Source organism: Oryzias latipes, chromosome 15 (genome assembly GCF_053564925.1).
Source record: "Oryzias latipes strain Hd-rR chromosome 15, Olatipes_Hd-rR_3.1".
Lineage (NCBI taxonomy): Eukaryota > Metazoa > Chordata > Actinopteri > Beloniformes > Adrianichthyidae > Oryzias > Oryzias latipes.
In genome coordinates, this window is record NC_136251.1 from 25707584 (window position 1) to 25722779 (window position 15196).

Genomic DNA, 15196 nt, shown 5'->3' on the forward strand with positions numbered 1-15196 from the left:
TAATGTGGAGCAGCTGCCCCGAACATTAATACTGAGGTTTACGCAAAAATAGACAAAGCTGTGGGAAGATCTTCTTTTTTCTTCTTTTACTTGTTAACCAGGAAGTTAGGCGTCAAAAGAGAAGTGAAAACGACTGACTTCAGACAAAATTTTGTCTTTTTATACACCATTTTGTCCTGTACATTTCTATTGGTCACTGCTAAACTGATTACATTAATTCAAAACACATTTCCCACAACAGACAAGTACAAATATCAAACAATGAGTAATTTTAGGTTTGAAAAAATGACCAACAAGCTTTTTAAAATTTTAATTGTGTAGGTTTCACAGCACAGAAAACATCATGAGTGCAAAATAATCTTAAAAAAACAAAATTCACAAATGAAATGTGTGGACTACAGTCAGGCAGGATAACACAGGCTTACATTTAACAGTCATATATGTGCGCAGGTTAACTACTTAGTATGCAAGAGGCAGAACAGTAGACTCTACTGCTTCACCATGAAGCCACACAGCTCAGATAGTTCAGCCTCAGAGGGGTGTGGGGGACTTCATCCATAATAAGGATCTGAGTGACACATAGGAAATGAGAGTGTGTAATTGAAGATATGAAAAAAGAACACCCCATTAGTCAGAGCAGAGAATGTGTCCTGGCACAAATGATTTGGAGCTAGGTCCTATATGTTGGGAAAAATGTTTTTAAAGTACTTAAAATTATCAAATGCTTGTATGTTGGTACGAGTTACAATAGCAACGTTTATTTTGAAGCAGTAACTGTTCAATATATAGTGTCGTTTTTTTAATTGGGCTCTTTTAGGAGTCAAATAACTGACAGTTCTTTGAAAGGTCACAGTGAGGACAAACTAAGAAGTTGGCAATTCCACAAAACCTTAAAATAAAATTAAAATGGCGTAAACTTGTATAGCGCTTTTCTACCTTTCTCGAAGGCCCAAAGCGCGTTACAGTCACAGTCCAATTTACACACACATTTACACACTGATGGAGGCTCCGCTGCCGAACACCGGCACCATCCTACCATCAGAGGCAAGGTGAGGTTCAGCGTCTTGCCCAAGAACATTTTGTCACATGGGCAGGCAAAGCAAGGATCAAACATGCAATCTTCCGATCATAGGTCGACCGCCCTACTGTGGCCGCACCACATAATTAAACCACAACTTTAAAAATGGACCTAAAAAAATCATTGACTGTAAATGAGAACTGGGCTAAGTACCCGCTGGCTCCAAAAAGCCAAAATCCCATAGATTTCAATAGAGAAAGAAATAGCTATTACTCAGTAATTCTGTTTGTCAGGATAACAATTCTTGCTCTTCTATCTTTTTTGCCAATCCTACTTTTTACATGATATTAATTGTGTACTACAAGTTATTCAAGATATAACTGACCAATCAAATGACTCAATAAAAGTATACCGCTGGCCGTCCAACGTTCAAAAAGTTTGAAAGATTCTCCAGAGCCCGCTTTCAAGTGGTAGGGGAGTGGCTTTCCAGCAAGCTCACTCCTGATTGAGAATGGCTGCCAAAGAAATAATCACTCAAACTGATTTGGACCAATCACTGCTTCCTAACGTAATCTGGCTCCAGCATTGCGGCGTCCATATCGAGACTTCTTTATGTTGGAGCTAGAAAAAAGCCATTTTCTACCGATGATGTCACACTCAGTCTAGCTCTCATATAAAGTCAATGATAAAAACACAGTCAGCGGAGGAATAGTACAACAGTTTTAAATTTCTATGGCTAATTTGTCCTCATCGCTTGTCTTGCTGCCCAACCATTTTCGCCCTTCAAGCAGAAACGTGAGAACTATGGCCCAACGCTGGCTTTGTGACCTCTGTCGTTCAGAGATTTCGGTGTGTCTGAAGTAGATGGTGGTCGTTGAGGCAACAGCATCAAACTGTTCAATCAAAATCCAAGCATCCCAAAAAAGAGTCATTCCATTCAAAACCATCATGACCACGACCCAGAACTCTTCACCCAGCAGAGTTAGGCATTGTGACAGACTGCGACCGTCTTCAGACATCTTGCTGTACAGGTAACACATCGCCATGGCAACAAACAGAAGATGGGAAGTCACCATGGCGAGGATGAAGAAGATGAAAAGCCGGTGATTGTCTCGGCCAATGCAACGGTTCAGGAAAAGGCAGTGATGGTCGTAATCTTTGACGCAAACTTGACAAAGCTTGCAGTGTTTGGTGAAGTCAGGCTGGAACAGCTACCAGAAAAAAAGCAATAAAAGTGAAAGTGATTATACTGCCATGCCAGGTAATGGATGAAAAGGGACTCTTGACCAGAAAAAGTACTTCACCTCACAGTACGGACAGAATTTTTGAAGACTCTGGTTGCTCTCCACAAGGTCAGCAATGCAGGAGAACCGAGGATCTGAATCTGCTTTGTCCAGAACCCCGGGGTCCTGATTCAGAATCCTCAAGAACATACCAAGGAGCACGGAGAAGTGGAACACAGACACCTGAGCCAGTGTACTGTATGGCCACGCACATTTGTAAGGTTAAGGTAGAAATGTCTAAAACGATCCGTTGCACTGCATGCCACCATCCGGTGTACGCCATGTTTCCACGGCGACCTGGGGAATCATGTTTATTGAAAAAAAAAGGCAGATTTTATCAGATTATTGATAAAGTCTCAAATTGCTTTTATGAAACACCTCCTTCCACATCGTATAATCTCAAATAGGAGAAAGTGAATGATTAGCTTTTGTCTTCTCAAAGCTCTGATGTAAAAACAAACAAACAAAAAAACACTGTTATTGGTGATTCCTCTCTACACTCCATAGTTCAAATTTTGCTGTAGAAAAGGTCAAATGTTTTTTTTTTTTTTTATCTGTTTTATCAAAATGTGTAACTAATCAATGTGTCAATAAAATGTAGACAAAATGCTTGTTGTAAGTGTAAGGAGTTGCTAAAACTAAGATATGAAATGTTAATGTATATTTTAAATGATATTGGGTTTACTTTACAGAAACAAACTGAGAGACATTCCATGCCTCTTAATTTAAGGATATTAGGTATCATTTTTCCATAGAAGCACAGCAGGGAATGCAGGATACCTGCAACAAGGGTCCCTAAATATATCGGGTTGGGTGACCTAGAAGAAAGACATGTTTTGATTAGGTTCAGAGACACAAAAAGGGTTAAAATGTGAATTTCTGTTTATATCGATGATGCTCATGGTTAGAAAGAGAGCCTAGAAAAACTATTTTTTTCTACCTCCGAAGATGAAAATCTTAGGAGAAGATATGATTTTAAGTTACAAGTTGCTCGTCCGGCTCAAAAGCAGACATATGTTAATGTAATATTCTTCATGAAATAAATAAAATAATTTAAATAAAATAAATTAACCTTTGATATGTGGCCATGCGGTGATACTGTGAAAAAATACTACTGGCCAGCCATGGGAAGAGGAACAAACATATGAGGCCCCCGTAGCCTCCCAACATGGCTGCTATCAGCAGTATGGCAGCTCCGCCCAGAGATGGAAAAAACAGTGTCCAGTAGTATAGAGCTAATGAAGAGAAAAATATAGGTTAGGATACATAAAAGAAAGGTCAAAGCACCAGTTCCACCATTCCTGGTAAATAAAATGATATTAAGACCAACCATTTGAATCCCCGGGCTTGTGGTGTATTGGCTCTCTGATGTACCGACTCAGTAGTTTGGTGAGTTGCTGATGTCTAGTAAAAAATACCACTATTAATCAGCAGCATAATCCCAAGATATTTTTATTGTGTTGAAGCAAAGACTCTGTACATTCTACCTAGAGGCACTAAAAGCATGATATGATGTAGTAAAGTGGTGTTGTACCGCACAGCATATTTACCTGAAGGTTTTCCCTTGTTTACTAAGATCCAGTGGTGAGAGGCCGCTGTAGTTCCTCTGATGAAGCATCCTGCACCCAGCCCTCTGCAGCAGTGTCCAGCATATCTCTACTCCACCTCTCTCTGCTGCAATGTGAAACGCTGTCGCTCCCTGCTGGTCAACTGCATCCACAGCACACCTCTGACGAAGAAAACTGAAAGCTCAGATGTCGACCCATAGAAAATCACACATTTCTTGTCAAAGTCCCACTCCGATGACCTTTGGATCTATGTAACCTATTCCCAGTTATTTTTAATTAGAATAATGCCGTTGTTTGACAAAATCAGAAAACCTGTGTCATTTTTTATGATATTGTTTCTGCAGAGTGGCAGTAGTGCAGTAGAAATTTGCCACAGTTGTGGGATGGCCGTTGGAACGGAGCAGCCTGGCCCTCCTTCACCTCCTCGGAGCAATCCAACCATAACGTTTTGAGCCAGATTCCACTTCGGACAAGGAAAACAAAGACCAACATGGATTTATTTGTCTGCAAGTCGACGCATCAAAATGGAGCAGAGCAGGGAGCATGTGGCCTGCTGATTCTAGCCTCTATGCCACAACTACAAGCTTTTCAAACAGCATTTTTTTCCTTTGCTCCCAATTCACCACAATTTTAAATAACGATAAATACTTGGAAATGCAATTTTGAGTTTAATTTTCTTCATATATATGTCCTCCATCATGACAAAAATGCCACAAGAACATGTTAAAAACACCAAAAAAAATGTATTAGAGTGGGTGTTTAAAGCTTTACTAACTGCTGCATCAATGGTATTTCAATTTTAGATTTATTCAGAGGTTATTATTCTTTTTTTAAATTAAAGCAATACATAACATGCATGTTTTTTTCTTAGTAATCTTTTAAAAAAAACCTTTACTTGCCCAGTCTAATAATTGCACATAAATTAACTCTTATATCCTGAAGCCTGTAGAGTCTGAGATGCAGCTTTTGTTAAATAATAGTCAATCTTTGGAATTAACTTCCAGGACTAAAAGGGTAGTACATAAAGACTTTCCTACTGATGAATGTTTTTCTTGTTGTCAAAAAAGTGGCTAGAAATTGATGTAAAATTTTGCGTGTAAAAACCCTTTGTTTTCTAAGGTCCTTGTGCTGTTAGAATAAATGTTTGATAGAAAGTGGGTTTTTTTAACAAGTCATTACAAAAAACATTTCATACCTGGTCTTTGAGCAAATAACAAACTACTTCTATGTTTCCAGTGGATGCAGCCAAGTGAAGAGGAGTGACCCGGAACATGTCTGTGTCTGAGAAGCGGAGCATTCCCGTCTCCCACAAATAGTGCATCGCAACACTTGAAATGAAAAAAACAAAACAAAAAACAGTAAGTGTACACAAGGCAAGAAACTCCAGAAAATGGTGCAATATCTTGAGTACATTTCACCTACATGTTTCCTCCAGTAACTGCATGATGCAGGGGGGTTTTTCCTTGATAGTCTCTGAGGCGCAAGTCAGCTCCATACTGCATCATTTTATGCATAATGTAGATGTTTCCTTGCCTGACGATAATGCAACAAATGGTAAAAAAGCAACAACCGCAAAAAACAAGAACAAAAAAACAACCATAATGACACTGTGACTAAAGAAATTCAAGCATTTTTCTGCTCACCTGCAGGCAAAATGAAAGGCAGTTTGTCCGGCATCACTCATGACGTTTGGATCTGCTCCGCTGCTCAGGAATAACTCCACGAGGGCACGGTTACCATGAATGGCAGCATAGTGAAGAGCGGTGAAACCAGCCCAGCCTAAATAAAGTGCATAGCCATAGATGAGGTTGGGGTCTTAAAAGTGATTCGCATTTTGGGGGGGATCAAGAGTGTTTCAGAGGATTACTGTTATACAATCTGACCAACTGCTACATCAGAGGAAGTATATCAGCTCCAGAGACACATATAGAGGGGATCTATGTTTGAAAGGCGTTACACAAATACAAATTATCATAAATAGTTGTCCGCAACCTTAGTGTGACTGCAACCTCTCCATAGAGACCAAAGAGATGTGATACGGCACTAGGGACAAGATTATAGTACGGGACAAAACTGGGGTGAACGCATTTACAATAATGAAGCAGCTTGGTGAAAAGAGATCAACTGTTGAAGCAATTCTTACAAATTAGAAGAAATACAAGATCTGTGACGATCTCCCACCACGTGGAGGTCCATGAAGAATATTACCTCATGTGAAAACAGTCCAGAACTACATGAGGAGAACTTGTATGACTGGAGGAGAGCTGGGACCACAGTAACAAACTAGTGGCCATCTAAAAAAAAAAAAAGCCTTTTAAGGTTCTGGAGTGGTCTATTCTGTCTCCAGATTCCGATCCAAATGAGAGTCTGTGGAGGGAGTTGACAGATCATGTTGCTCAGCTACACACCCTAAACATCACAGCTCTTGAGCAGATCTGCATGGAGGAATGGACCAGAACAGCAGTATGTGCAAACCTGGTAAAGACCTGCAGGAAGCATTTGACCTCTGTGATTGCCAACCAGGATTACATTAAAACAAGGAGTTAAACTTTTTTTTTTTTTTGACTAAAAATGTATTTTCTGCACAAATTATACAAATCAAATATTTAAGAATCATACAGTGTGATCTCCTGGATTATGTTATTCTATCTTAAACAGTTGGACTGTGTCTGCATAACATTAAATACCTCGTCTTCTAATGGGAAAACCTGCAGAATCAGGTCTTTTGCCCCACTGTAAAAAGTGAATCATCCAAGAGAAGCTGCTGCAGAATCTTAGGTTTCACGATGAGGCAAAAATCTGTATTTATACGTTTGAAGCAAAGCTGCACGTTTCTAAAATTCACATTACAATGGAGGAAGTCCTTCTATAGGAAATAATAGTAAAACATTACATTTGCAAATCAGGAAGAGCTTTTGTTCTGTTGACAGTTCTTCTCCCAACATGCAGCCTTTGCAGGACAAGTTAACGATTCTCTTCCTTACCTTGCTGTTTAATGACGGATCTATCATTTTGAATGAACTCAATACACTCCTCTACGTTTCCTCGTTGTATACAGTCGAGTATGTCTCCTCCATCGCTAACGGTCCTTTCAGGCGTCATGTGCATTCTTATGATGGATGTTCGCCAGTTAATATGTCCGACAGAATTTTGACCAGCAAAATAAATCACCATAAACATCACATTTTAAAAGCTTTTGCTCCTTCTCTGCATTCGAGGATTTAGCATTTTTAATAGGAGTTCTTTATTTATTGTAGACCACGCCCTAAACAGCTCATTGGTCGGTTTGGGGTCACATGATGCAAGTCACATGGCCACTGTGAGCGAGATGACGTAATTCATGCAAACAAGCGTGTGGCTTGCTGGATGAGGGGAATTCAGGTGCAATAGAAGGCTGTGAGCTTCCTTCATCGGGAATACTGTGAGTTACAGCATTATTTCAAATATAAATTCACTTTTTCCATCTCCCAGTCAGAATCATAAACAGGGGTGGAATTATTTTTCAAAATTCACTTCCTGTCACTCCTTTTCAAGCAATGAATTAAAGTAAACTCTTACAATTAATTGAACTTAGTGTACTCAATGTGCCATGGACTGCATGTATACGTAATGCATCATTTACACATCCATCCATCCATCTGCTTGTGGGCGGTAGGGCGGTCGACCCATGATCGTAAGATTGCAGGTTCGATTCCCGCCTTGCACACCCATGTTTCAAAGTGTCCTTGGGCAAGACACTGAACCCCACCTTGCCTCTGGTGGAAGGTTGGTGCCAGTGTTCGGCAGCATGGCGGCCACCAGTCTGTAAATGTGTGTGTGTGAATGGGTGAATGGGACTTTGACTGTAAAGCGCCTTGTAGGTAGAAAAGCAGTATATAAGTATACGCCATCCAATCATCTTCCTCTTCTGCTCATCCCCAGATTTGCCTCTCCCCGGCCACCTCCTCCAGCTCCGCTGGAGGGACCCTAGGCGTTCCCAGGTAAACCGAGAGACGTGGTCTCTCCAGAAGACATTCGAACCAGATGCCCGACCGACCTCAACTAGCTCTAGGTGACCGAGCTACTCTACCTATCTCTAAGGTAGCACTCAGCCACCCTACAGGGAGGAAGGTCAGTTCAACCACTTGCATTCTGGACCTCATTCTTTTGGTCGTGATCCAGAGCTTATGACCATAGGTGAGTATTGGAACGAAGATGGACCGGTAAATTGAGAGCTTTGCTTTCTGGCTCAGCTCTCTCTTCCCCACAACGGACCGGTACAGCGACTGCATAACACTGGACGCTGCTCCAATCCGCCTGTCGATCTCACACTCTGATTTTCCCTCACTCATGAACAAGATCCCAATATATTTAACCTCCACCACTTGGGGCAGGAGCACTCCACCCACCCAGAGAGGGCAAACTACCTTTTCTGGTCAAGAACCATGGCCTCTGACTTAGCGGTGCTGACCCTCATCACATCCGCTTCCCACCAGGTCGAATGCCTTCACCAAATTCATAGAATACATATGGACGTGATAAGCGAACTCTCTCGAACCCTCCAGCACCCTAAAGAGGGTGTTGAGCTGGTCCACTGACGGAAACCGCACTGTCTAAGGATCTAAGGAATTAGCACTGAAGCACTCATCCTGACAGCAACAAGCCCAGAGCACCGAACGGGGGCTCAGATCTACCACAAAAGACACAGCCTCTAGGCTGTGCAAAGAGGCCCCTGAAACAATCTAGCTCTGAACTGCAGAGTGCAAGATGCTGGCAGGGAAAGCATACATGAAAAGTTGCTGAGGCAGTGTACACGAACATGTATGCAGACTAACTGGAAACCCCAAAGTCAAAATAGGAAACACCTTCAAAAGTGGTAGAGAGAGCAAAGATCCTGTGGGACTTCCAGATCCAGACTGACAAGATGGTAATGGCGAACCAACCAGACATTGTAGTACTGGATAAAGAATACAAGAAAGCCGTTGTGGTGGATGTGGCAGTACCAAGTGACATCAGGAAGAAGGAACACGAGAAACTGGAGAAATACCAGGGACTCAGAGAAGAATTGGAGAAGGCAAGGAAAGTGAAGGTGACTGTGGTGCCTTTGATGATCCGAGCACTTGGGGGCAGCAACCCTTAAACTGGAGAAATGGCTGCAGCAGATCCCTGGAAAAACTCAAGGAAAATATCAGTCTAGACAAGCGGAGTGCTAGGAACAGATGAGATACTGTGCAGGACCCTCAAGCTCCCCAGGCCTCTGGTACAGAACCCGAGCTTGGATGAGAAACCACCCGCGGAGAATGACTGGAGAATTTTTAGATGGGTGCTGTGTGTGTGTTTATTTCTTTATCTTTTTAAAAATTTCTTATTGTTTTATTTTCAATGAATTCATGACAAATTATCCAGACTAAGTTTAATATAAAAATATATAGATATAACATTTCTTTTGTTTTTCTTCTTTACTTTTTTATTTTGTTTTGATTGCTTGAAATAAGTTCCATTTTCTAAAGGGACAGATGAAAAACTGTTGTTGATGTATTTCTAAGTCAATGACAGATCAGTGAAATGAGCAAAACACTGAATATAATTATTAGAATATTAAGAAGTGGTTAGTGGGTGAAGGTTAGTGCGGTAAAGTGTGTGAGCATTTTCATAAATGGATGATTTAGTTGGCAAAAATGATGAGGATGATGTAAAGATCGAGCCCATTTTTCCCTTCAATTAGTGTTAAAGTTGTTGTCTCTTCATCAAAATGGATTTAAGAGTTCTTGTTTAATGTTTACAAAACAACATTATGAAATCCAGAATAAATCAAACGTTTAAAAGCAGTGTTTTTGAGTTTACTACTAACTTTGTCCCAGGAATGCCATAAATACCACTACCTGATTGAATCGATGAATGTCAACTGGAAAAATCCTGAAATTTCTCTGTTTTCTTAGTTGAAACATATGTGAGTAGACAAAGTTTGAGACTGGATTTTTGGCTAAATTTGTCACTTCTTGTAATTTCTTTTTAGGAATTCTAATCATTTTTGCTTCACCTTTAACCAATTTCTGTATTTTTTACATTATAAAAATAACACAATCTTGTGTTTAAATTTGGAGTTGTAATAATGTGCTTTTGGAAAACCCCTGATAAACTGGTGACAGCTAAAAGTTAACATTGATGCCTGGAAATGACCGTTTTAAGTAAACTAGAGGGGCTGAAGTTTAAAATAAGCATTAATTTTGTTGAGGAAGTGATTCTTAAGATTGAAATAACCAAAAAAGGAACAGAGTATTTTTAACAGTAGCAGTAATCTAAAAAAAGAGAAAGCTTTGTTTGCTGTTTGAACAACAGAAAGAGAAAATAAAGGGAGGCTTTTCTTCAAAATGATGCTTGCTGGATTAAAGAGGACAAGAAAAAAACTTTAAGATTTTAAGATAAAAAACAAACAAACTAAACAAAAAAAATGGTTCTGTATAACTTCGGTTTGTAAAGACCAAAGTCAAATAATTAAAAAAGCATAAATTGTATTCCAATTTTTATAATCTATTTAATCTGATGCAGAATAATGTTGGACTCTACACAAAAATATTGATTCTGACTTTACACAATTTATAAAATAAATGATAAAAATTGAAGTAATGCATGCAGCCATTTTAAAAATGTTCTTGGCAGAAGATCACCTGGGTTGCCCAGATTAAGAACAGGATTTTACATTACATGTTTTTGAAGGCTATTTGGTCAAATTTTATAAAGCCCTGAGAATCTGTCTCAACTGGAAATCTTTCTACCCAAACACTGCAAGTGATAAAAATATTCCAAAACCCAAATAGGGCACTTTACAATTGGATAATTTGAGGTTATTCAGTTTATTATCTAATGATTGTAAAATTTGAATCAAGACTGTCAAGCAAAAATGAATGAAGAGAGATTCAAAATACCTTTGGAGAGTGTTTGCAATGACATTCTTTTAGCAAGTCTAATAAGGACTATTATTCCTACATCGTTCGATGTAGGAATACAATTGTGAAACTCCTCTATGAAGTCTTGCTAACTTTCTCAAAGCCATCTGACAGCAATATTATATATTTATTTTACACACTGCTAATTTGCAGTGTTTCATCATGTATTTGTAACGTAGCTTAGCCGTTGAAATTTGGTGATCGGAGTTCTGCTAAAAATGTAATTTGAAGAACTGATATTCTAATTCTGGTTCTGAAATATTGTATTTTCTGCAAAAAATACCTATTGTATTTATATATATGTTCCTTTCTTTTTACTATTTTTTTTGTATTTGCTGAATGGTTTTATTATGCCTTCTTGCACATCTGTCTGTGTTAATTGGCCAAGTGTTGTGCTTTGCTTTGTTCTTTTGTGTTTTAAAGCCAATAAATAAATATAAAAAAGGAACCTATAAACCAATAGTAAATATTTAGCTACCTTTAGTGTTTTTATTGATCTTTTTTGGAAACAGTACTTTTTATGTATATGTACTAAATTGTCACATTTGCTTTGCATTTTTATGTCCACAAGATGGCGCTGTTTGTCTATATTGGAGCTGCTTTCACTTTCGGTCTCACTGGTGTCACGTAAAATTGAGTTTTTCTGCTAAGTTTAGTTTTTCTAATGGCTCTTTTGAGATACATACCTATATTGTTTGTTAATTGTGTTAGAAAGCAAAAATATGTAGAATTGTGCTAATTTACCTTTCCAGGCCCAGATCAGCCTCTGAAAAAAAGTGTTCTTGTTCATTTAAAAAAATAACAAAAACAGAGATCTTCATTGAGATAAGGCTTTGACTTTACTAGTGTTTTTATTGTTTCTTGTCCATTAGAGAGAGGAGGAACTTTTCTGTGCTGCTCGGTAGGCCCCATCCAGTCGGCTGAACAACATTTTTTCCACTTCTCCTTCTCTAAGGAAGTGAGAAAGCACATGACCCAGACCAGCTGACATGACTTACTGTGCTTGTTCAAAGTTCGAACTACTCTGACAGATTAGAAAGGGATGGTAGCTTCACACAAAAGTCTGCAGTGTACCCTGGTTGACATGCATTTGCAGGTCTCTGCTTGCCTTTCCTCCCTGCGATGGAAACAGACAGCCTACTCATTGAATAGAAGCGACTCTACACAGATGACAGCATTCTGTTAGAACCAGGAAAGCCCCATGTAGCTCTCACACAGAAAAAGGTAAGGATTTAACTGTGAATCGTTCATTTTACCTCTGAGAATACAAACATTTCCTCTTTTGCACCATTGGTGTCTTTTTACTGTTTATTTGTAATTGATCAGGTTTTAGAATATTCAGTTCAACTGCATGCCTCTGACATAGTGTCACACTGAATTTAAATGGTGTATCCCAAAACAGATAGCACTCAGAATCTTTGATGCAATGTTCGATTCAGCTTTATTTTCACCAACAGCAAACATTTTTGGCAACAGTTATCTGTCTTTTACCACTTCACAAAATTAGATTGACTCTTAAATTAGCAACCACATGTCTGAGTTATGTCACGGCACACACATTAGAGAATACCTAACAAGACCTTGACATCCCAGGGCTTTATAAATGTTTTATTCTTGATATTTTTCCACCATGTGCTCTGTACAATCAGCTCTTTTATAGTGAAGGTCCTTTTTTTTTGCTTTCATTCTTGCACCAGCACATTGTGGTGACTAAAACACAAAAAGTACAGAAATTCTTTTGCCGAGATTTGTGGTCGTTTCTAATGAATTTGGAAACAAGAGGAGCTTTTTTTTTTTAACACCAATGTTTGCCAACTGAGGGTTGGCATATATCTTAGTGATCTGGCTCTTTCTGCATTTTAAAGAGGAAAGTGAGCTCAGGAGCAGGAGGGCTGATAGATTTTCTGGAAGATCAGAGCAAACGTGCCCTCCAGGTAACCTTTTTTTGTTTTTAAAGAAAATAGTCAAACAATTACAAAAAAAATAAAATAAAAGCAATTTTATGACTGCATGTCAGTGTATTTTTAAAGAAAATAAATGTCACAATTTTTTTTATGAAAAAAGTATTATGAGCTTTAAAAACTTAAATTGAGGCCAGTGAAATCATATTGAAATGAAAAATTGTCCCAGATGACAAAAAACACTTTACATATTAACAATAGTTTATGCATAATTTAGCATTATTTAAATATACCATAACATATTGACAGACACCTTTTTTCATTACTTTGCATTATTTAATGCAATTATTGTTATGTGTTACTAAAACTTTTTTTAAATTAGCCTTAAATTGTGCATGAAAAACAAAAAAATATCTAAATAAACAGAAGCTCCAAATCTTCCCCTCCTGGCCTGTTTGTATCTTTGCTCAGGAGAAGCACTTGAAGACAGTTTTAGGAAGAGCAACATTGATTCAAAGTCACAAGAAATGTGATATGATTCTGATTGTTGCACCGCGTGGGTTCTATAAAAAGAAGGAAGAGTCGAACATTTTCTCTTTTTTATTTCTTGTAGGACCAAACAATGACTGCAAAGAGAATCAACAAAGAAACTGGAGAGCTGAGTGCTTCAGGGGAGTTATCTGTCTCAGGGGAGCTGAAGAGAGAAAGGTTGGGGGGCCTCTGTAAGAACCCCCAACTTTTACAAGAGCTCGGAGAACAGCTAGAGGAGCTTGAAGTTTCCAAGAGGTCAAAGCAGCTAAATAAAATAGACCAAGCTGCTTTGGAGCAGCACTTGGTTAAAATTATACCTCTTTTTATCCAGGTATGGAAAGTTCTGTCAAGTATATGCATATTCATTTGATATCACATTGTACAATTATTTGAAACTGCTGTGAACTAATTAAATGAAGCAAGCTGTCTATTTTCAGCTCTGATTTAAAATAGATTTTTAATACAGAGAATTGGTGCTTTGATTAGCGTAAACTTTGGTTGGTTTTAGTGATGCCTTATGGCAGAATGGCTCCTTAGACGCACACAAATGAACTTTTCAAGTGGTTTGAGACTGCGGTCAGACAGTTCAGTTCGAGCTCCAAATTTTCTTGTGAAATAATAAGGTGCATCAAACTCGTTGGTTGTTCTTTACACCTCAAAAGCGTCAAAGTCATAAAGAAATCACAAATTTCTTTTTGCTCATTTCCTTGTGGTTGAGCCAGTTGCTACTTTGAGTGCATGACACAGCTGAGTGGACTTAAAGCCACAGACGTAATTGCTCTTTAGTGTATTGGTGGCGTTTTGGCTGTGTTGCTTAATGAGAAAGTCTCATGACCGGGGATTTGACAGGGACGTAAGGCATCACGTCAGAACAGCAGTCTCAGTAAAATATGATTCCACTTATTGAACTGTTTTGCTTTAGGTTCAAGTTTATTAGCAAATAAGTCATTAGCTTTAAACACTGACTGCCTAGATTATTGATATTTGTACAAAACATAAGAATCCTAGTAAACAATAGTCAATACTAATTCTTTTGAATACATTTTGGCATTTTTTAGTTTTTTTCTTTATTTCTTCAATGGTCAAGTTGCAGTCTGTTTTTTGAGATTTTACAAAAGTAACATTAAATTTATAGCCTTAAGTTTCAAGACTTTAATACAATCCAAATAAATTTATTAGAAGGCAGTAGATTTTAGTCTTTGCTGATTATTTTTAAACGTTTTCACTTCTAGAGGAGCTAAAAATGAAATAATAATGTTTTCTTTAGTTTCCTTAGATAGTAATATGTTTTTAATAGTTATCAATCAAAGTATTTGAGTAAATGAAGCAGTGGTTTGTCGAGATAATGCATGCCATACACTAGAACGAGTGAACTCCTGACAGCTCAGTTTGCTCCATCTCCATTCTCATTAATTGTAGGTTTATGAGGATGGCTTCAGATTTGAAGGTGTGGACATAAAGGGGCTCGCCGCTTTCACTGCTGACAGTGTTATCCATAATATTCACAAAAGACTTGAAGAAGGACCCGCAGGTATTTTCTAATGCTCATATGAGAAACTACAGCACTTTTAATTTAAGGCAGAGGGACTTTCCACTGCCTGTGCCTACTTCTGCTTTTCTTGGTTCAGTTAGTCTTTCTAGCTATTTTTATTGTTTTACACAATATGCAAAAACACATTGTAAAGTGAAATTTCTGAATTTAAGATTGTACTTCCTTTAATATTAGTTAAAAGTTGATAATTTTACATGCACTTCTAACTTTCACTCCATGCTAAGCTGTGTGACACTTGTTCACCATGAACCTTCTTTGTCAGAGTTAGTTAATTAGAGAAGTAGATTTTTTCGTTTTCTTAGAGATTTTGAAGTTGTTGCAAAAAAGAGAAACCTTTTTTCATGATCTTTAGCTCAGCTCATCTTCATAAAACAGATGCACATCTTACTTTATTCTAACATCAAAGTCTGTCTTTAC

At 38.3% G+C, this 15196-nt stretch overlaps 2 protein-coding genes and 1 long non-coding RNA gene across 7 annotated transcripts in view; 2 read left to right on the top strand and 1 right to left on the bottom strand.

Annotated features, from left to right (window-relative positions):
* Positions 1-298: 298 nt before the first annotated feature.
* On the bottom strand, positions 299-7143 carry si:ch211-223a10.1 (uncharacterized). 2 transcript variants are annotated; one of them, XM_011484493.3, is made up of 10 exons: positions 6854-7143; positions 5513-5648; positions 5292-5402; positions 5065-5197; positions 3852-4030; positions 3632-3705; positions 3374-3536; positions 3037-3119; positions 2323-2513; positions 299-2229 (listed from the first exon to the last, which is right to left on the bottom strand). In XM_011484493.3, the coding sequence occupies exons 1-10, from the start codon at positions 7047-7049 to the stop codon at positions 1741-1743; spliced, it is 1755 nt and encodes a 584-aa protein (XP_011482795.1). In that variant the 5' UTR covers positions 7050-7143; the 3' UTR covers positions 299-1740. The 2 variants fall into 2 exon arrangements, with proteins under 2 accessions (XP_011482795.1, XP_078788103.1); XM_078931977.1 differs by lacking the exon at positions 6854-7143 and adding an exon at positions 6078-6158.
* Positions 7144-7176: 33 nt separating this feature from the next.
* On the top strand, positions 7177-11262 carry LOC144984156 (uncharacterized). The gene is made up of 2 exons (XR_013647830.1): positions 7177-7290; positions 7791-11262. It is a non-coding gene; the product is annotated as an uncharacterized LOC144984156 (long non-coding RNA).
* Positions 11263-11813: 551 nt separating this feature from the next.
* The window catches only part of wdfy4 (WDFY family member 4), a 39422-nt gene continuing 36039 nt past the window's right edge, over positions 11814-15196 (top strand). For all 4 annotated transcript variants that reach the window (XR_013647823.1, XR_013647824.1, XM_020709618.3 and 1 more), the window contains exons 1-3: positions 11814-12019; positions 13310-13558; positions 14647-14758. Coding sequence is in view for 2 of the 4 variants with exons in the window: in XM_020709618.3 (XP_020565277.1) it covers positions 13319-13558; positions 14647-14758 (352 nt within the window). In the remaining 2 variants the exon portion in view is untranslated. The remainder of the gene's footprint in view (positions 12020-13309; positions 13559-14646; positions 14759-15196) is intronic.